The sequence below is a fragment of the Salvelinus sp. IW2-2015 genome, linkage group LG18, assembly GCF_002910315.2.
Source record: "Salvelinus sp. IW2-2015 linkage group LG18, ASM291031v2, whole genome shotgun sequence".
Lineage (NCBI taxonomy): Eukaryota > Metazoa > Chordata > Actinopteri > Salmoniformes > Salmonidae > Salvelinus > Salvelinus sp. IW2-2015.
Genome location: NC_036858.1, coordinates 39,053,900 through 39,075,839, shown reverse-complemented (window position 1 = coordinate 39,075,839; position 21,940 = coordinate 39,053,900). Strand labels below are relative to the sequence as shown.

General features: G+C 41.4%; 1 protein-coding gene across 2 annotated transcripts in view; it reads right to left on the bottom strand.

Moving 5' to 3' along the window:
- Positions 1 to 9,127: 9,127 nt before the first annotated feature.
- Positions 9,128 to 21,940, bottom strand: part of LOC111978462 (SH3 and PX domain-containing protein 2A) — a 108,931-nt gene continuing 96,118 nt past the window's right edge. For both annotated transcript variants that reach the window (XM_024008542.2, XM_024008540.2), the window contains 2 exons: positions 14,667 to 14,786; positions 9,128 to 14,514 (listed from right to left, as the gene is read on the bottom strand). In XM_024008542.2, the coding sequence (XP_023864310.2) occupies positions 12,613 to 14,514; positions 14,667 to 14,786 (2,022 nt within the window). In that variant the 3' untranslated portion in view covers positions 9,128 to 12,612. The remainder of the gene's footprint in view (positions 14,515 to 14,666; positions 14,787 to 21,940) is intronic.

Genomic DNA, 21,940 nt, shown 5'->3' with positions numbered 1-21,940 from the left:
GCCTCTGTCATTGTATTGTATAATACTGGATTAATCTTGCGCTTGAGAAGTGGTTTACCTTGACTTTTCTACTGGTTCAGTTTTTCTGACCAAATTGGGACATACAGAGATCAACCATGATACATTTTAACAGAGACAATTATAATAATGATAATGATTTTGTGTTGTACTGTATGATCATTTTTTTTCAATCGTATCATGAATTATCACTGTGTTTGTTCTTTTGACATCCTGTACAACACAATACAAAGTGTACAGGTCTTTTTCTATTGTTTAATTTCCACTGACCTACTAGTGTGGGTTGAAATAGGATTTTCCATAGCCAAACGTGACTTTTTATCCAAGTCTCACCCAAAGACACTATTAAATAAAAAAATGTCATCCTCTCCAACTTTAGAAATGTTCAATCTTATATTGCAACATTGTGTTGTTCTACTGAAACATGGACATAACGCACATCGCTTCATCCCAGTATTTTATATTCAATATCTATAATCATAAAATGGGACCAAATATTTAAAGGTACAGACACATGAGACAGGGTAGAAGTATTGCTTTTTGAAGCAAAAAATCGGGTCATTGGTCTTACTACTTTTGATTGGTTATAATTTTGTCAAAACATCCCTCTGTGTAAAATAATGAATAATAAAATACTTTTCTGACTTGCAACATTATGTTCACTGTGTGAGTCAGATGGACGTGACTTTAACACCTCAAACTAAGTTAAAGTAGTTCCAGGCAAACTCTAATTTGCCTACACATTACATATACAGTATGCATGAAATAATATGCATCATAAGCCGCTATAGCTATATTAGCAATGTCAGTTTGTCAACTTACTTGTCATGGTTATTACACTTGCAGGGATGCTGAGATGTTCTAGTCCATTAGTAGACAAGTTACATATGATTGTACCAAAGCTGAGTTTTCATAACTGCTGGTTACATCTCTAATGTAATGTGTTGAGTGCACTCTACAATATAGAGTTTTGTTAATAGTGATCAATATATACACCTTCCTTGCTTTTAAACATTAAAATAGATCCGCAACATTAGGGCAATGCTCCAAAGATATAAATAACATCCATACACAATCATGCCGCACAGTAGTATTCTGGTCTTCAGTCTGTGCATGTGATAAACAAAGCAGAGGGCTACAGTAAACAGTCATAACTCACACGGAGACTGTTTAGAGCGGAGGCATGTAGACCTGGCCAGAGTGAACATCATCTGTTATTTACTACCATGCCTTAGCTAGGCTGGCTGCACTAGTGTTTTATACTGCAGTCTAATATGCATAAATAGAGCCTGTGATGGCTGGACATGAAACAAGCAGCGGCAACCATTTTTCATGGCCCAAGTTTCTCAAAAGTGAGGGGAGACACAGCCACCGTGTGTAAAATTGACATGGACACAGTATATCTCTCTTTTCTACATATGGACTTTTCATTTAGACCTCTGAGTGAACCTGGGCCTCATTCAAACATGCCGGTAAGTTAAGGGTTTTGGCGGCAGACATTTGAGTAATATTCAGAATATTCTTTCCACCCTTTGGGTGCGGTTGTTGGTGAATGAAAGTAAACTGAATTGATATTGTCTCACTATCAAACACTTATCAAAGCTGTGCGCTGTTGATTCAGTGTAATTGTTGGACATTTGAGCTCCAAAAATCTAGTGGTAGTCTCCAAAGGTGTATTTCATTAGCACGTCCTTGTCCGGTATGTAAAGCTGTTGTCAATTCCAGGTTCATAGCTCTCTTAAAATAATTATGTTGATATCAAAATTCTGTATCGAACAAGTAAGCCATAATCTAATGGTAGAGTGTTGAAGCAAGGACTTGAGTTACATTTGACTGAGCTATTCTGGAGTGCTTATGCTGCCCCCTTGAGGATATAGGATTGTAACAATCAATCAAATGTATTTATGAAGCCCTTCTTACATCAGCTGATGTCACAAAGTGCTGTACAGAAACCCAGCCTAAAACCCCAAACAGCAAGCAATGCAGGTGTAGAAGCACAGTGGCTAGGAAAAACTCCCTAGAAAGGCCAGAACCTAGGAAGAAACCTAGAGAGGAACCAGGCTATGAGGGGTGGCTCAGGATTAAATCTCAGATGGCTTTTCATAGACGATCATTCAGAGTATCTCTACCGTTCTTGCTGTCTCTAGAGAGTTGAAAACAGCAGGTCTGGGACAGGTAGCACGTCCGGTGAACAGGTCAGGGTTCCATAGCCGCAGGCAGAACAGTTGAAACTGGAGCAGCAGCACGGCCAGGTGGCCTGGGGACAGCAAGGAGTCATCAGGCCAGGTAGTCCTGAGGCATGGTCCTAGGGCTCTGGTCCTCCGAGAGAAAGAGAGAAAGAAAGAGAGAGAGAATTAGAGAGAGCATACTTAAATTCACACAGGACACCGGATAAGACAGGATAAATACTCCAGATATAACAGACTGACCCTAGCCCCCCGACAAAAAATAATGCAGCATAAATACTGGAGGCTGAGACAAGAGAAYTCGGGAGACACTGTGGCCCTGTCCGACGATACCCCCAGACAGGGCCAAACAGGCAGGATATAACCCCACCCATTTTTCCAAAGCGCAGCCCCCACACCACTACAGGGATATCTTCAACCACCAATTTACCATCCTGAGACAAGGCAGAGTATAGCCCACAAAGATCTCCGCCACGGCACAACCCAAGGGGAGGCGCCAACCTGGACAGAAAGATCACTCAGTGACTCAACCCACTCAAGTGACGCACCCCTCCTAGAGACGGCATGGAAGTGCACCAATAAGCCAGTGAGTCAGCCCCTGTAATAGGGTTAGAGGCAAAGAATCCCAGTGGAGAGAGGGGAACCGGCCAGGCAGAGACAGCAAGGGCAGTTTGTTGCTCCAGTGCCTTTCCATTCACCTTCACACTCCTGGGCCAGACTACACTCAATCATAGGACCTACTGAAGAGATGCGACTTCAATAAAGACTTAAATGTTGAGWCCGAGTCTGCGTCTCTAACATGGGTAGGCAGACCATTCCATAAAAAGGGAGCTCTAAAGGAGAAAGCCCTGCCTCCAGCTGTTTGCTTAGAAATTCTAGGGACAGTAAGGAGGCCTGCGTCTTGTGACCGTAGCGTACATGTAGGTATATACGGCAAGACCAATTCGGAAAGATAGGTGGGAGCAAGCCCATGTAATGCTTTGTAGGTTAGCAGTAAAACCTTGAAATCAGTCCTTGCCTCATAAGGAAGCCATTTTGGAGAGGCTAGCACTGGAGTAATATGATCACATTTTTTGGTTCTWGTCAAGATTCTAGCAGCCGTATTTAGCACTAACTGAAGTTTATTTTCTGCTTTARCCGGGTAGCCGGAAAGTAGAGCATTGCAGTAGTCTAACCTAGAAGTAACAAAACATGGATACATTTTTTTGCATCATTTTTGGACAGAAAGTTTCTGATTTTTGCAATGTTACGTAGATGGAAAAAAGCTGTCCTTGAAACAGTCTTGATATGTTCCTCAAAAGAGGGATCAGGGTCCAGAGTAACGTCAAGGTCCTTCACAGTTTTATTTGAGACGACTGTACAGCGAAGATTAATTGTCAGATTCAACAGAAGATCTCTTTGTTTCTTGGGACCTAGAACAAGCATCCCTGTTTTGTCTTGWGTTTAAAAGTAGAACATTTGCAGCATTTCCACTTCCTTATGTCTTAAACAAAGGCTTCCAGGGAGGGCAATTTTGGGGCTTCACCATGTTTCATCGAAATGTACGCATAGCAATGTACGCACATCCGCATAGCAGTGAAAGCTAATATTATGTTTCCGAATGACATCACCAAGAGGTAAAATATATTGTGAAAACAATAGTGGTCCTAAAACGGAGCCTTGAGGAACACCGAAATGTACAGTTGATTTGTCAAAGGACAAACCATCCACAGAGACAAACTGATATCTTTCCGACAGATAAGATCTAAACCAGGCTAGAACTTGTCCGTGTAGACCAAGTGTGGTTTCCAATCTCTCCAAAAGAATGTGGTGATCGATGMTATCAAAAGCAGTACTAAGGTCTAGGAGCACGAGGACAGATGCAGAGCCTCGGTCTGACGCCATTAAAAGGTAATTTACCACCTTCACAAGTGCAGTCTCAGTGCTATGATGGGGTCTAAAACCAGACTGAAGCATTTCATATACATTGTTTGTCTTCAGGAAGGCAGTGAGTGGCTGCACAACAACTTTTTCAAAGTTTTTGGAGAGGAATGGGAGATTCGATATAGGCTGATAGTTTTTATATTTTCTGGGTCAAGGTTTGGCTTTTTCAAGAGAGGCTTTATTACTGCCACTTTTAGTGAGTGTGGTACACATCCGGTGGACAGAGATCCGTTTATTATGTTCAACATAGGAGGACCAAGCACAGGAAGCAGCTCTTTCAGCAGTTTAGTTGGAATAGGGTCCAGTATGCAGCTTGAAGATTTAGAGGCCATGATTATTTTCATCAATGTGTCAAGAGATTTAGTACTAAAAAACTTGTGTCTCCTTTGATCCTAGGTCCTGGCAGAGTTGTGCAGACTCAGGACAACTGAGCTTTGGAGGAATACGCAGATTTAAAGAGTAGTCTGTAATTTGCTTTCTAATGATCATGATCTTTTCCTCAAAGAAGTTCATGAATGTATCACTGCTGAAGTTAAAGCCATCCTCTCTTGGGGAATTCTGCTTTTTAGTTAGCTTTGAGACAGTATCAAAAATAAATGTTGGATTGTTCTTATTTTCCTCAATTAAGTTGGAAAAATAGGATGATTGAGCAGCAGTGAGGGCTCTTCGATACTGCACGGTCCTGTCTTTCCAAGCTAGTCGGAAGACTTCCAGTTTGGTGTAGCGCCATTTCCGTAAAAAAATTCTGGAAGCTTGCTTCAGAGCTCGGGTATTTTCTGTATACCAGGGAGCTAGTTTCTTATGACAAATGTTTTTTGTTTTTAGGGGTGCGACTGCATCTAGGGTATTGCGTAAGGTTAAATTGAGTTCCTCAGTTCGGTGGTTAACTGATCTTTGTACTCTGACGTCCTTGGGTAGTCGGAGGGAGTCTGGAAGGGCATCTGGGAATCTTTGGGTTGTCCGAGAATTGTCCGACTTTTGATGCTCCTTGGTTGGGGTCTGAGCAGATTATTTGTTGCGATTGCAAACACAATAAAATGGGGGTCRGATAGTCCAGGATTATGAGGAAAAACATTAAGATCCACAACATTTATTCCACGGGACAATACTAGGTCCAGAGTATGACTGTGGCAGTGAGTAGGTCCGGAGGCATGTTGGACAAAACCCACTGAGTCGATGATGGCTCCAAAAGCTTTTTGGAGTGGGTCTGTGGACTTTTCCATGTGAATATTAAAGTCACCAAAAATGGTAACATTATCTYCCATGACTACAAGGTCCAATAGGAATTCAGGAATACAGTGAGGAACGCTGTATATGGCCCAGGAGGCTAGTAAACAGTAGCTATAAAAAGTGATTGAGTAGGCTGCATAGATTTTATGACTAGAAGCTCAAAAGACGAAAACATATATATATATTTTTTTGTAAATTGAAATTTGCTATCATAAATGTTAGCAACACCTCCAGCTTTGCGGGATGCGTGGGGGATATGGTCACTAGTGTAACCAYGAGGTGAGGCCTKATTTAACACAGTAAATTCATCAGGCTTAAGCCATGTTTCAGTCAGGCCAATCACATCAAGATTATGATCAGTGATTAGTTCATTGACTAWAACTGCCTTTGAAGTGAGGGATCTAACATTAAGTAACCCTATTTTGAGATGTGAGGTATCACGATCTCTTTCAATAATGGCAGGAATGGAGGAGGTCTTTCTTCTAGTGAGATTGCTAAGGCGAACACCACGATGTTTAGTTTTGCCCAACCTAGGTCGAGGCACAGACACGGTCTCAATGGGGATAGCTGAGCTAACTACACTGACTGTGCTAGGGGCAGACTRCACTAAGCTGGCAGGCTGCCTGGCCTGCATCCTATCTCATTGTGGAGCTAGGGGAGTTAGAGCCCTGTCTATGTTCGCAGATAAGATGAGAGCATCCCTCCAGCTAGGATGGAGTCCGTCACTCCTCAACAGGCCAGGCTTGGTCCTGTTTGTGGGTGAGTCCCAGAAAGAGGGCCAAGTATCTACAAATTCTATCTTTTGGGAGGGCCAGAAAACAGTTTTCAACCAGCGATTGAGTTGTGCGACTGCTGTGGAGCTCATCACTCCCCCTAACTGGGAGGGGGCCAGAGACAATTACTCGATGCCGACACATCTTTCTAGCTGATTTACACGCTGAAGCTATGTTGCGTTTGGTGACCTCTGACTGTTTCATCCTAACATCGTTGGAGCCGATGTGGATAACAATATCCCTATACTCTCTACACTTGCCAGTTTTAGCTTTAGCCAGCACCATCTTCAGATTAGCCTTAAAGTCGGTAGCCCTGCCCCCTGGTAAACAGTGTATGATCGCTGGATGATTCGTTTTAAGTCTAATATTGCGGGTAATGTAGTCACCAATGACTAGGGTTTTCAATTTGTCAGAGCTAATGTGGGAGGCTCCACATGGTTTACTAGGTCTGTAGAGGTATTAGGTATCCTATTAAGTACGATTCTGAAAACCTCAGTAAAAATTTACTCAGTTTACAGCTAGTGATCGGGGGGAAACATATTTTGTAGCGCTAGACGGCTGCACCTGCGCCAAAACTCCTGTGTTTCTTAGCTTGTGCTCATTCTTCTTTTAAATAGTGAGCCAACATGTTTTCAGCACTTCTATTTCCATGACTGATCAAAACGTATTTTCTCATGGCTCTCTCTCATCTCTATGCAGCAGACATACTGCAGATTGGGCAACAAGTTTTGAACATTGAAATCGGCGTAACTTATCAGTGTCTTCGGAATGCATTCAGACTCCTTGACTTTTTCCACATTTTGTTATGTTAGACTTATTCTAAATTGTATTAAATCATTTTTTGCCTCATCAATCTACACACAATACCCCATAAAAATTGTTTAAACAGTTTTAGCAAATGTATTAAAAGAAAAAAACTGAAATGACATTTACATAAGTATTCAGACCCTTTACTCAGTACTTTGTTGAAGCACCTTTGGAAGCAATTACAGCCTTGAGTCTATTGGGTATGACGCTGCAAGCTTGGCACATCTGTATTTGGGGAGTTTATCCCATTCTTCTCTGCAGATCCTCTCAAGCTCTGTRAGGTTGGATGGGGAGCATCGCTCCACATCTATTTTCAGGTCTCACCAGAGATGTTTGATCCGGTTCAAGTCCAGGCTCTGGCTGGYCCACTCAAGGACATTCCCTGCATTGTCTTGGTTGTGTGCTTAGGGTTGTTGTCCTGTTGGAAGGTGAACCTTTACCCCAGTCTGAGGTCCTGAGCACTCTGGAGCAAGTTTTCATCAAGGATCTCTCTGTACTTTGCACCGTTCATTTTTCCTTCGATCCGGATTAGTCTCCCAGTCCCTTCCACTTAAAAACATCCCCACATCATGATGCTGTCACCATCATGCTTCACCGTAGGGATGGTCCCAGGTTTCCTCCAGACATGACGCTTGGAATTCAGGCCAAAAGTTRAATCATGGTTTCATCAGACCAGAGAATCTTGTTGCCTTTTACTGAGGAGTGGCTTCTGTCTGGCCACTCTACCATAAAGGCCTGATTGGTGGAGGGCTGGAGAGATGGTTGTCCTTCTGGAAGGTTTTCCCATCTCCACAGAGGAACTTTGGAGCTCTGTCAGAGTGATCATCGGGTTCTTGGTCACCTCCCTGACTAAGGCCGCTCTCGCCCGATTGCTCAGTTTGGCCGGGCAGCCAGCTCAAGGATGAGTCTTGGTGATTCCAAACTTCTTCCATGTAAGAATGATGGAGGCCACTGTGTTCTTGGGGACCTTCAATGCTGCATAAATGTTTTGGTACCCTTCCTTAGATCTCTGCTTCGACACAATCCTGTCTCGGAGCTCTACGACAATTCCTTTGACCTCATGGCTTGGTTTTTGCTCTGATATTATGCACTGTCAACTGTGGGATCTTATATAGACAGGTGTGTGCCTTTCCAAATCATGTCCAATCAATTGAATTTACCACAGGTGGACTCCAATTAAGTTGAAGAAACATCTCAAGGATCAATAAAAACAGGATGCACCTGAGCTCAATTTCAAGTCTCATAGCAAAGAGTCTGAATAGTTATTTAAATAAAGGTATTTCTGTTTTTTTTTAATACATTTGCAAAAAATTTCACACAGCCAGGACAAGTCTCTGAATGTCCTTGAGTGGCCCAGCCAGAGACAGGACTTGAACCAGATCGAACATCTCTTGAGAGACTTGAAGATAGCTATACAGCAACCTTCCCCATCCAACCTGAAAGAGCTTGAGAGAATCTTCAGATAAGAATGGTAGAAACTCRGCAAATATAGGTGTACCAAGCTTGTAGCGTCATACCCAAGGAGACTACCCAAGGCTGTAATCGCTGCCAAAGGTGCTTCAACAAAGTACTGAGTAAAAATTTGGAATACTTYTGTAAATGTGATTTWAAAAAATGTATTTAATCCATTTTAGAATAAGGCTGTAAGGTAACAAAATGTGTAAAAGGGAAGGGGTCTGAACTTTTCGATTGCACTGTATACAGTATCTTGAAAACTTGATTGCTGACATTTTGGGACTATATCAACAATCGACTAATGAAACAAATACCAAAATGCTGTCATGTTGGTGCTAGCAGGCAGGTTAGGTTGCGCTAAGTATCAACAGCCAATCCAGTAGGGTCAATAGGAAACTATAGTTAGCTTCGGCTGGTCAACAGCAATGCAATATTATGGAGTACGCAAAAAAAGTTCAGCTCAGAGAGTAATGCACAAGAGGGTGCTATTGATCAGATTCTTGCAGAAAAATCTACTTAACTGCTGGGAATCAAAGCACCCTCATTACCTAAAATGAAGACCGACACTCAATCTGTTGCATCTCTTTGCTTCACTGCTTTGAATAGTATGATGTGTTAAGGTTTAATTTAGTTTGCATTACCCCCAAAGTGTCCCATACCTTGAAACATACAAGATGAAGAAATTAAAATAATTATAAATAATTCTGTAAAAGAATGACATCTTTAAACAAAATGCACACTGAGGTAATGCAGAAAGTGCATTTATTCACAATTAATTCATTARTWTTGTTKACATGTAATCATAAAATGAACGTTCTCTCTGCTGAATAATATAAATAACATTTCTGCAATGTAGCAAGCTCTAAAACTAAAGTTAGATTCCCATACTGTCCAGCAGACAATGACAAAGGACACTTGTATGCAAAATCAAGCTGGCAAAAGAGGATCATTCATTGGAACCATATTTCAGCAGTCTTGAACATCAGCCATAAGAGGGCCAGCTTCATTAAAATAAATTGAGAATTTTGTGCTTGGGCAAGAAAGTATGTAATGTGACCTATCCATTGATAAATCAGTTCTATTCCATTTTCTGTACAACAGGGTAAGATTAACTCAATATAACTAGACGTTAGTTCAACAAGGGGAATTCATTACTTGAAATAATTTATTTAAAATGATGTAGCTAGAATATATGTTCAAACATAAAAATGTATACTACACAGCATAATTAAGAGTACACCTTTTTATATACTGTATGTGCCTCCTTTTCAAAGGGGCAAGAGTATCAAGTATTTCCCGATATGATTTATGAGTAGCACCAGGTGGGTCATTGTTTTATGTATTTGCACTGCTGCTTGAAAGCCCCTTGTGGTTTAAATAAAGGATTTTAAATGTAATTGATTTGTTTTCTCTCAGATAAGATCACAATTTAAGTTATTGGAATTGCTATTCAACACATCGCAGGGGTTTGGTTTTGAAAGCAAATGCAAAGCCTCAATTCCAATATTCAAGTCAAATATTCCTTCCTCTGGTAAATTAAATGGAATAATGGAAGTGCATAAGCAGCTCATCATTTATTTGTATATTTTTTTTTACAACCTAGCAAACACCTTAAAAGGTAGTTAGTTAAAATGTACTTACTAGAAGAAGACGATTCTAAAGTGTTGATTTACCACTCCTTCAAATATACAGTAGGCTGACTTATTTTGTCACAAGACCAGAGCAGAAATACACTTCCAAGGTGGTGAATGATACATACTGTACGTATAAGACATTATGTAGAGTGTCATCAAGAAAATCATGAAACATTGATAAAGATTTACATTAAAGCTACAGTCTGCAACTTGGGAAGCTGTTTAATGGTTATTTAAATTCTTCATATTTACCCATTGATTCTGGAAGACAATTCTTATAAATGCCTTCAGCACAGCTGTCTGTCTTTGTCACAAACCAAAATTGTCCTAGACCTATCCCTCAGCTGCACCCAAAACAAGTGGCTGGAACACAGTTTAGTTTATTTTTGTTTTTTCAATCTCAGACTGTAGCTTTAAGAGGTTTCAAATGACTTACACGCTGTAATGAACTGATAGAACACATTTACAAAGCTCTACAACAAGATGCCGTACACACATAGCTATATGAAACAATATTACATGAAATATACATTAAGCTTCATAACAAAGTGACTTAAAAACATGCACAAGACATTCTGCAGATGACATTTAACATATGAGAAGGTGTAGCAACAGACCTTTTAAATACAACATACAAAACATTTGAAGATAAATGTTAACTTAAACAAAACATTTTAAACATGCAAAAAGCTTTAAAGGCCCAGCGCAGCCAAAAAGTAGATTTCTCTGTGTTATATATACAGTGCATTCGGAAAGTATTCAGACCCCTTGACTTTTTCCACATTTCGTTGCATTATAGCCTTATTCTAAAATGTATTAAATTGTTTTTTCCTCATCAATCTACAAATAATACCCCATAATGACAAAGCAAAAAAAGGTTAAGATATTTTTGCAAATGTATAAAAAAAAAAAAAATGAAATATTACATTTCCATAAGTATTCAGACCCTTTAGTCAGTACTTTGTTGAAAAACTTTTGGCAGGGATTACAGTATGAAGCTACAAGCTTGGCACACTTGTATTTGGGGAGTTTCTTCCATTCTTCTCTGCAGATCCTCTTAAACGCTGTCAGGTTGGAAGGGGAGCGTTGCTACACAGCTATTTTCAAGTCTCTCCAGAGGTGTTTGATTGGGTTCAAYTCCGGGCTCTGGCTGGGCCACTCAAGGACATTCAGAGACTTGTCCCGAAGCCACTCCTGCATTGTCTTGGCTGTGTGCTTAGGGTCGTTGTCCTGTTGGAAGGTGAACCTTGATCCCAGTCTGAGTTCCTGAGCGCTCTGYAGCAGGTTTTCATCAAGGATCTCTCTGTACTTTGCTCCGTTCATCTTTCCCTCGATCCTGACTAGTCCCCCAGTCCCTGCCACTGAAAAACAACCTCACAGTATGATGCTTCCACCCCCATGCTTCACCGTAGGGATGCTGCCAGGTTTCCTCCGTCTGGCCACTCTACCATAAAGCCTGATTGGTAGAGTGCTGCAGAGATGGTTGTCCTTCTGGAAGTTTCTCCAATCAAGGGACTTCAATCAAGTTGTAGAAACATCTCAAGGATGATCAATGGAAACAGGATACACGTGAGCTCAATTTRGAGTCTCATAGCAAAGTGTRTGAATACTTATGTAAATAAGGTTCTAAAAACCTGTTTTTGCTTTGTTGTAATGGGGTATTGTGTGTAGATTGCTGAGGATTTCCTCCATTTTAGAATAAGGCTGTAACGTAACAAAATGTGGAAAAAGGGAAGGGGTCTGAATACTTTGCAAATGCACTGTATATATATTTACACACTATGATGTTGGAATAATACTGTGAAATTGAAAAAAAATTATGATAATGCCCTTTTAGAGTAAAAGCTATTTGAGTAAATTAGTTAATAAACCAATTGCTATTTGCAATAAGAACTTGCTATTTGCTAAGAAGCTATTTTTGTTTATTTTTGACTATTTTAATTGAAAACAATCACAGTAAGCTACTTAATTTTTACCCAGAAATTATTTGATATTGAGATAAAAATGGCTGCATTGGACCTTTAAAGAAATCATAAAAAAACATTAAAACAATTGTATGATCAAATATCATTTGAAGTGAATAATGTTTAGCCCATTGGAGATCATTAATTAATGTTATCATATCACAAAAACTCACCTTGATCAGCCAAAGCTGTCCAAAGCTCCTCCACTCGTGTCCAAATCCCATTATTCTTCCATTTTGGATTAAAAAGCACATTTCATCAAATCAACCACTTTTGTTTAATGATTTTGTTAAATATGTGATTGACTTTTTGCTGATTTTAATGCCAAAGGTTCCAACCCCCGGCTGTCTGTGAATAGATAAAATCCTGTCAAAAGATTATACTTTGAAGTACTTTCTTTGTCACTTCAGATTACAATAATAAAATGTCAAGTAAGTATATGCAGGATTGGTCGCCACCCTCAGTTTAGGAAACACAAAGTATACCACTTCAATGATACTGTAAATTGTCTCTTCTGATTTCCATCTTTCCATCGTAAAAAATCAGTGTCTTTCCATTTCCATTTCCACTGTCTTCCATGGTCTCTGACCTGATTGCACATCCACTTAATATTTGTGTGTCACTAGCTCTTCCTTTCCAGGTAATTTGAGGGGACCCAGCCTTTTCGAGGTCGACCTCCATCCAGGATCTGGCAGTACCACCACCCATTAGGGTTCCTCTCCAGAACCTCCAGAGTCGTTCCTTCAGGGAACCCCATGGTCTCCTCATCACCATGGTAATCCGCTATGGAGACATACACCTCACGGAGGTTGTTGTGGATGAGGTGGGGTTTGGGTTTCACCGTGGAAATAGGTAGACCGTTCCTCTGAGACCCCCGGCCCAGTGATTCGGAGCTTCCCATGCCGGGTCTGTTCCGGTTTGCCATGTTACCGTTCGGCGCTGGGCACCGCGGGYTAGTACCAAAGGAAGCGTTGCGGCGCACGGTGGGACTAGAGCGTGGGTGGTCAGTGGAGTTGAGTGACTCACCCCTCCTAAGGGAGCCTACTGGGTTTGGCCCGTCGATGATCGGCTTGGAGATGAAGACAGACTGAGGCCTGACCACCTGCTGCTGTTTCATAACATTCTTCTGCGAGCCATTGAACAGGCCAAAGGGCTTGGAGGGGATGGGCGGTATGCTCCTCTTTAGGCTCTGGTTGATGTTGTTCAGGGCCTGGACCCTCTGCTCATTCTTCTCCAGGCTGTTGGACTTGCTCAGGCTGCCCAGTTTGGTAGGGGTGCCATCGGACTCTGACCCAGCTTTGTCGTCCAGCTGCCTGACAGGCTCCAGGTAGTAGGTTGGAGCCCAGCCCTCAGTGTCGCCCAAGCGGACATACCACCAGCCGCTCTCCTGCTTCTCCAGCACCTCCACTTCCACCCCGGGAGGGAAGCTCATCTCTGAGTCCTGGACCTTCTCATAGGCCTCTGTGGTGCGGTAGAGACTGCAGCCCTCGTCTGAGTCTCCCCGGCTGCCTTTAGAATAGATGGAGGAGATGTCGGAGGTGCTGTGGGAGGACACAGAGTCCTCAGAGGAGATGACAGAGGCTGTTTCAAAGTCTTCTCCTCTGGAGCCCTTCTTCAGCTGGCCTGTAGGCCTAAGTTGTCTCCGGAGGCTGCCAATGTCCATTTTCTCTGCACTGGAGGCCTTGGCCAGCTGGGGCTTAGGCCTGACCAATGGCTTAGGTTTGGTGGAGGACTTGGTGGAGCCCATCTTGTGCTCATCGTTGTCCTTCTTGGGCCTGGACTGCTTGGAGAGATCTGGGTTGGACTCTGTAGAGGCAGGTTTGGAGCTGGATGCCCCGGCCTCTGCTTTGGTTTGAGACAGGGACTGGCTGCCGTTCAGCTGGATCGTCTTCCCTTTTCTCCTTGCCCCAAACATGGAGTGAGAGTTTTCAGCCTTGCTAGTCTCCAACGGGGCACTAATCTTCAGGGAGTCTGAGTCYCCACTGGATTGTGTATAAGGCATCTCTCTGAAAGGCATGAAGCAGTTATTCTCATAGATACACTCCTCTCCCTCAGGCTCCTCCTCTTCCTGCCCCACGTCCTCAGACGACTCGCCCATCTTGAAGGAGGCACTATGGAGAGATGAGGCTGGAGATGGCTTGGAGGAAAGGTGAGAGCCCTTCTCTGAGGAGCTATCCTCGTTCTTCCCATCCACTGAGGACCCATCTGTCCTGAGGAACTCAAACTCTGACTCCAGATCAAACCCAATGGCAGGAATGTCATATTCTGGCTCCTCGTACACAGGCCTTCCGGSAGATGCAGGGGACTCTGGAGCCTCGGAACCAGGACTGCTGGTAGGGACAGTCTCCACAAAGTCCTGCTTCTTGACGGGCGGGGCTGGGGGCGGGACTTTAGGCCGGCTCAGAGTGCTGGTCCTGCGGTTTAGGTTGGGCTTCTTTCGTTTGTCGATGTAGGAGCAGGGAGCCCAGCCCTCTTTCTCACCAATCTGGATATACCACCAGCCACCAGAGTTCTTCTCGATCACCTACAAGACAGAACAGAGAGAATGCATGGGTAAGAATAGGCCTCATCAACTACATGCAGTATCTGTTAATTTCAAGAATTTACCTGAACAATGTCAAAAACAATAACACATTGGACATGCATGCACTCCAAAATATACATAAAAAAGCTTACATCTGCTTTCTGCCCTCCATTAAAACTGATGCCATCTGAAATGACGGACTGGAACTCTGCAATGGTGTAGTACTCTGCTTCAACAGTAGGGGGCTCTGGTGGCGAGGGTAAATTGAATCCCTGAGTGGAAAAAATGTTACAGCATTATGTGTACTGCACAGCTGATACTGTTAAAAGGAAACAATAATAATTGGCCATAGAGTTTAACTTCCAATTTAAAATAACGATCCTGTTAGATGTCYATTTCCCRCTAAATAGACATACCCAAAATAAATMATTTATRATGAGAAGGRCATAAACAATAACTAGTAATGCTGCAAGAAAGATTACAATCTCACCTTTCTTGTAAATGTTTTTATAAATTGCCTAGTGTACTCACTTTTTAGGACAAAAGCACAAGTACATAGTAAAAATATGATCAAAATATTAAAATATTAAATATCATATGATGTAGTTCCTATTCAACAAAAGTTGAGGAATAGGCCTTGAAATGACTCAAATGCTTTCTAAATATATGTAGTGTTAAACATCTTCTCCCCCTGAGTATAGAGTTGCTTACATTTACTGAAAGTCTGCTGCAGTGGGAAGGATGCTCTCCCCCTCTGCCTTGGAGGTGTGAKGTGTCTGTTTACAGGTCACACTTCTGACCTCTCATGGGARCCTTGACCCGCCAATCATCRCCCTTGACCTTGCCCACCTTGACCTTGAGCCAATAGGAACTTTAGGCCGGAACTGATGTAAGGGCGGTAGGTTGCCTAGTGGTTAAAAGCGTTGGAACAGTAACCGAAAGGTCGCTGGTTTGAATCCCTGAGCCGACAAGGTGAAAAATATGTCAATGTGCCTTTGAGCAAGGCACTTAACCCTAATTGCTCCTGTAAATCGCTCTGGATAAGAGCATCTGCTAAACAAACAAAAAAAGTTTAAAAAAATTATAGGAATCAGGCGGCCCATCCCGGGGTCAGAAGTCAGTTTCATTTTTCCAGTGAAAGGAGTAGGCTACTCTACCACAACTGGACATTTCTATCGGCTCTTTTCTGCAAAGGATTCTCAACTCTGAACCTCCCTGGCGTGATGTGAATGTGTCGATGATGAGTAAGTGATTCTCTTCACCCACCAGGTCATGCACATAATGTTGTTGAGGGTAATTAGCTTTTTACAATGGTTATTAAAAGGCTATTACTTTGTACTTATACTTTACATTTTATTCTTGTTATTTAAATGGTCAAGTGTTTACATTGTTTTCTGTGTGGTTTGTAGAGAATTTCGGCAATAGCCATGCAACGGGGCCGCCGAGTGCTAAAGCGTGTAGGGCATAAAAATAATCTGTCCTCAGTCGCAACACTCACTACCGAGTTCCAAACTGCCTCTGGAAGCAATGTCAGCACAATAACTGTACGATGGGAGCTTCATGAAATGGGTTTCCATGGCCGAGCAGCCGCACACAAGCCTAAGATTAACATGCGCAATGCCAAGAGATGTGGCTGGAGMGGTGTAAAGCTCGCCCACCATTGGACTCTGGAGCAGTGGAAACACGTTCTCTGGAATGATGAATCAAGCTTCACCATCTGGCGGTCCGACGGACGAATCTGGGTTTGGCGGATGCCAGGAGAACACTGCCTGCCCSAATGCATAGTGCCAACTGTAAAGTTTGGTGGAGGAGGAATAATGGTCTGGGGCTGTTTTTCATGGTTCGGGCTAGGCACCTTCGTTCCAGTGAAGGGAAATCTTAACGCTACAGCACGGCATGCTAGACAYTTCTGTGCTTCCAACTTTGTGGCAACAGTTTGGGGAAGGCCCTTTCCTGTTTCAGCATGACAATGCCCCCGAGCACAAAGAGAGGTTAATACAGAAATGTATTGTCGGTGTGGGAGAACTTGATTAGCCTGCACAAAGCCGACATCAAACGCATGAATTGGAAGACTGTAGCTCCATCAATGTCAGCATCACTTCCAATCCCCCATATCATTTTTTGCAAATATATATAAACATATACACATACATAAATACATCCATATACACATACATACAGAACCAGTCAAAAGTTTGGACACCTACTCATTCAAGGGTTTTAATAAATTTTTAAAATTTTCTACATGGTATGGTATCATGTAGTAACCAAAAAAGTGTTAAACAAATCCAAATATATATTTTATGTCAGCTTTGCACACTCTTGGCATTTGTTTAACACTTTTTTGCTTACTACATGATTCCATATGTGTATTTTCATAGTTTTAGTAAAATAGTAAAAATAAAGAAAAATCCTTGAATGAGTAGGTGTGTCCAAACTTTTGACTGGTACCGTAAATACATACATATACATACATACATACATACATACATACTCCTCAAAAAAAGAAAAGTCCCTTTTTCAGAACCCTGTCTTTCAAAGATAATTCGTAAAAATCTAAATTACTTCATAGATCTTGATTGTAAATGGTTTAAACACTGCTTGCCATGCTTGTTCATCTAACCATAAAAATGTAATGAACATGAACCTGTGGAATGGTCGTTAAGACACTAACAGCTTACAGACGGTAGGCAATTAAGGTCACAGTTATGAAAATTTAGGACACTAAAGAGGCCTTTCTACTGATCTGGAAAAACACCAAAAGAAAGATGCCCAGGGTCCCTGCTCATCTGCGTGAACGTGCCTTAGGCATGCTGCAAGGAGGCATGAGGACTGCAGATGTGGCCACTGGCAATAAATTGCAATGTCCATACTGTGAGACGCCTAAGACAGCGCTAGAGTGAGACAGGACGAACAGCTGATCGTCCTCACAGTGGCAGACCATGTGTAACAACACCTGCACAAGATCGGTACATTCGAACATCACACCTGCGGGACAGGTACAGGATGGCAACAACAACTGCCCGAGTTACACCAGGAACGCACAATCCCTCCATCAGTGCTCAGACTGTCCGCAATTGGCTGAGAAGAGGCTGGGACTGAGGGCTTGTAGGCCTGTTGTAAGACAGGTCCTCACCAGACATCACCGGCAACAACGTCGCCTATGGGCACAAACCCACCGCCGCTGGACCAGACAGGACTGGCAAAAAGTGCTCTTCACTGATGAGTTGCAGTTTTGTCTCACCAGGGGTGATGGTCGGATTCGCGTTTATTGCCGAAGGATGAGCGTTACACCGAGGCCTGTTCTCGGAGCGGGATAGATTTGGAGGTGGAGGGTCCCTCATGGTCTGTGGCGGTGTGTCACAGCATCCTCGGACTGAGCTTGTTGTCATTGCAGGCAATCTCAACAATGTGCGTTACAGGGAAGACATCCTCCTCCCTCATGTGGTACCCTTCCTGCAGGCTTATCCTGACATGACCCTCCAGCAGACAATGCCACCAGCCATACTGCTCGTTCTGTGCGTGATTTCCTGCAAGACAGGAATGTCAGTGTTCTGCCATGGCCAGCGAAGAGCCCGGATCTCAATTCCATTGAGCACGTCTGGGACCTGTTGGATCGGAGGGTGAGGGCTAGGGCCATTCCCCCCAGAAATGTCTGGGAACTTGCAGGTGACTTGGTGGAAGGGTGGGGTAACATCTCACAGCAAGAACTGGCAAATCCGGTGCAGTCCATGAGTAGGAGATGCACTGCAGTACTTAATGCAGCTGGTGCCACACCAGATACTGACTGTTACTTTTGATTTTGACCCACCCCCCCTTTGTTCAGGGACACATTATTCCATTTCTGTTAGTCACATGTCTGTGGAACTTTTTCAGTTTATGTCTCAGTTGTTGAATCTTATGTTCATACAAATATTTACACATGTTAAGTTTGCTGAAAATAAACACAGTTGACAGTGAGAGGATGTTTCTTTTGTTGCTGAGTTTATATATATATACACACTACTGTTCAAAAGTTTGGGGTCACTTTGAAATGTCCTTGTTTTTTAAAGAAAAGCATTTTTTTGGTCCATTAAAATAACATCAAATTGATCAGAAATACAGTGTAGACATTGTTAATGTTGTAAATGACTATTGTACCTGGAAACGGCTGATTGTTTATGGAATATCTACATAGGCATACAGAGGCCCATTATCAGCAACCATCACTCCTGTGTTCCAATGGCATGTTGTGTTTGCTCATCCAAGTTTATAATTTTAAAAGGCTAATTGATCTTTAGAAAACCCTTTTGCAATTATGTTAGCACCGCTGAAAACTGTTGTCCTGATTAAAGAAGCAATAAAACTGGCCTTCTTTAGACTAGTTGAGTACAGCGCAAACTGGCTGTAACCAGAATAGAAAGAGGAATGGGAGGCCCCAGTGCACAACTGAGCAAGAGGACAAGTGCATTAGAGTGTCTAGTTTGAAAAACAGAAGCCTCACAAGTCCTCAACTGGCAGCTTCATTAAAGAYTSCCCACAAAACACCAGTCTRAATGTTAACATCAATGTTAATATTAAGATGGGCAAAAGAACACAGACACTTGACAGAGGAAGATTGGAAAAAGTGTTATGGACAGACGAATCTAAGTTTGAGGTGTTCGGATCTCAAAGAAGAACATTCGTGAGATGCAGAAAAAATTWAAAGATGCTGGAGGAGTGCTTGACGCCATCTGTCAATCATGGTGGAGGCAATGTGATGGTCTGGGGGTGCTTTGGTGGTGGTAAAGTGGGAGGTTTGTACAGGGTAAAAGGGATCTTGAAGAAGGAAGGCTGTCACTCCATTTTGCAATGCCATGACATACCAAAGCACAGCTCTAAACTATGCAAMAACTATTTACGGAAGAAGCAGGCTGCTGGTATTCTGATGGAGCGGCCAGCACAGTCACCGGATCTCAACCTATTGAGCTGTTGTGAGAGCAGCTTGATCGTAWGGTACGTAAGAAGTGCCCATCAAYCCAATCCAACTTGTGGGAGGTGCTTCAGGAAGTATGGGGTGAAATCTCTTCAGATTACCTCAAAAAATGGACAACTAGAATGCCAAAGGTCTGCAAGGCTGTAATTGCTGCAAATTGAGGATTCTTTGACGAAAGCAAAGTTTGAAGAACACAATTATTACTTCAATTAAAAATTAAATATCATTATTTATGACCTTATCAACATCTTGACCATATTTCCTATTCATTTTGCAACTAATTTCATGTATGTTTCATGGAAAACAACGACAAGGACATTTATAAGTGACCCCCCAATTTTTWAAATATATTTTCCTTTATTACTTTCTAACCCTCCACCCCTCCCCTAATTAGAATAAACAAATGTACAACAACGCTTAGGCTTCTACTTCCAGCTTACACATTATATATTCTGTTTGTCCCATCTATTTCTTTCACAAAAGTTCTAAACCTATACATGTTTTACGGACACAGTATGTTTTACATTAGTTATCTTGTTGTTATTAGTTGTTATTATTCCCAACCTGCAGCTTCATTCAACCGCTCCAATCTATCTTTTAACACCATCCATATTGGATTCATATTTGCCATTTCTTTTTCAACTGTGCAGTGATGTTTCACAAAAGTTCTGAACCTTTCTATTCTCATAAGTTTTACAGATTGTAAATAAGAAATATACACTTTTGCTAAAAGTATTATATTATTGATCATATGACTTTTCAGATCACCCAGTAGTGCTATCTGCAGTTTGCTCCAGGTAAATGTTGCAATTCTTCAGCCATTCCTACATCTATGACCAAAAACAAGCTACATATGGACCGTAAAAAATTGTTGATTCTGTCTCTTCGGAGCAAAATCTGCAGAGCTGGGCAGATTGTATCCCCCATATATATAACATTCTACTGGTTGCAATAATTTTGTATAATAATTTAAAATTAAGAATTCTAAGATTTCAATCTGATGTCGTGTTGTGTACCAGTTCATAAACACGTACCATGGAATCCGTATGTAGAAAATCTCTTCCCAACTACTTTGCAATCTATATGGCACAGCTGCCAATATTTTGGCCCTTAAATGAACCTTGTATACTTTTTATTTATCACAATTTTCTTTAACCAATTATGGTCTTTAATGCAGGGCTGACAGACAAGTTCCCTACTTTTTCCCTCTTCCACTTTCCTAATTTTGGGTAGAGGAGACATTTCCATACATTTAAGTTAGCTGCATGTGTGACACAACTCCACCAGTCCTATTTATGATATAATTTACAAAGATTATACAATTTTTTTACATTTTTTATAATTTATTTTATCTATTACTATATTTGAGTTTAACCACAATATTTGTTGTATTATTTGTTCAGTTTTTTTCTGGTGGATTAAATTGAAATTGCAACCAACTTTCTATGGCTTGTTTTAAAAATAGTCGATATTTGGGAGATTATTTCCTTTTCAAATAATTGAAAGTGCGAGGTTGTAATCTCAATAAAGGGAAAAAGGCCATTCTTGAACATGGGGTGAGACATTTTTATTAATTTGCTAGAGAACCAGTTCGGATTTAAATATAACTTTTGTTTGACTGAAGCCTTTAAAGTCTAATGCTTCAATATTTAATCATTTCTGCCCTCCGAATTCATATTCATTATATAAATAGGCCCATTTAATTTTAACTGTTCGCTAGGTGTAGGCAAGACCATAAGCAAATAGGTAAACTGGGATATGACTAAAGAGTTAATCAGGGTGATTTTTCCACAAATAGACAGGTATTTTCCTTTCCATGGTAGCAAGATATTATCTATTTTTGCTAACTTTCTATTAACATGTATTGGAGTGAGAATTATTATTTTTATTTATTTTGGGATATGTATACCGAGCATGTCTACTTCACCATCAGACCATTTAATTGGTAAACTACACGGTAATGTAAAAGTTGTATTTTTAGTTATCCAATACATAATTTAGTACACTTATCATAATTTGGTTGTAATCCAGAGAGGTTAGAAAAAGTATCTAAATCCTCTATGAGGCTGTGGAGGGATCCAAATTTTGGATTTAAAAGAAACCATGAATCATCAGCGTACAATGACACTTTTGTTTTTAAACCCTGGATTTCTAACCCCTTGATATTATTGTTGGATCTGATTTTAATAGCTAACATTTCGAGGGCCATAATAAATACATATGCCGATAGTGGACAACCTTGTTTTACTCCTCAACAGTTTAAAACTTTCAGAAGTAGCCATTATTTACTGTTTTACACCGTGGGTTATTATACATGATTTTAACCCATTATATAAGAGATTCTCCAAAATTGAAATGTTCCAGGCATTTATATATAATCTCCAGTCGTACTTTCTCTAAAGCCTTTTCAAAGTCAGCTATGAATAACAGGCCTGGTTTCCCAGATTTTTCATAGTGTTCTATTGTTTCCAG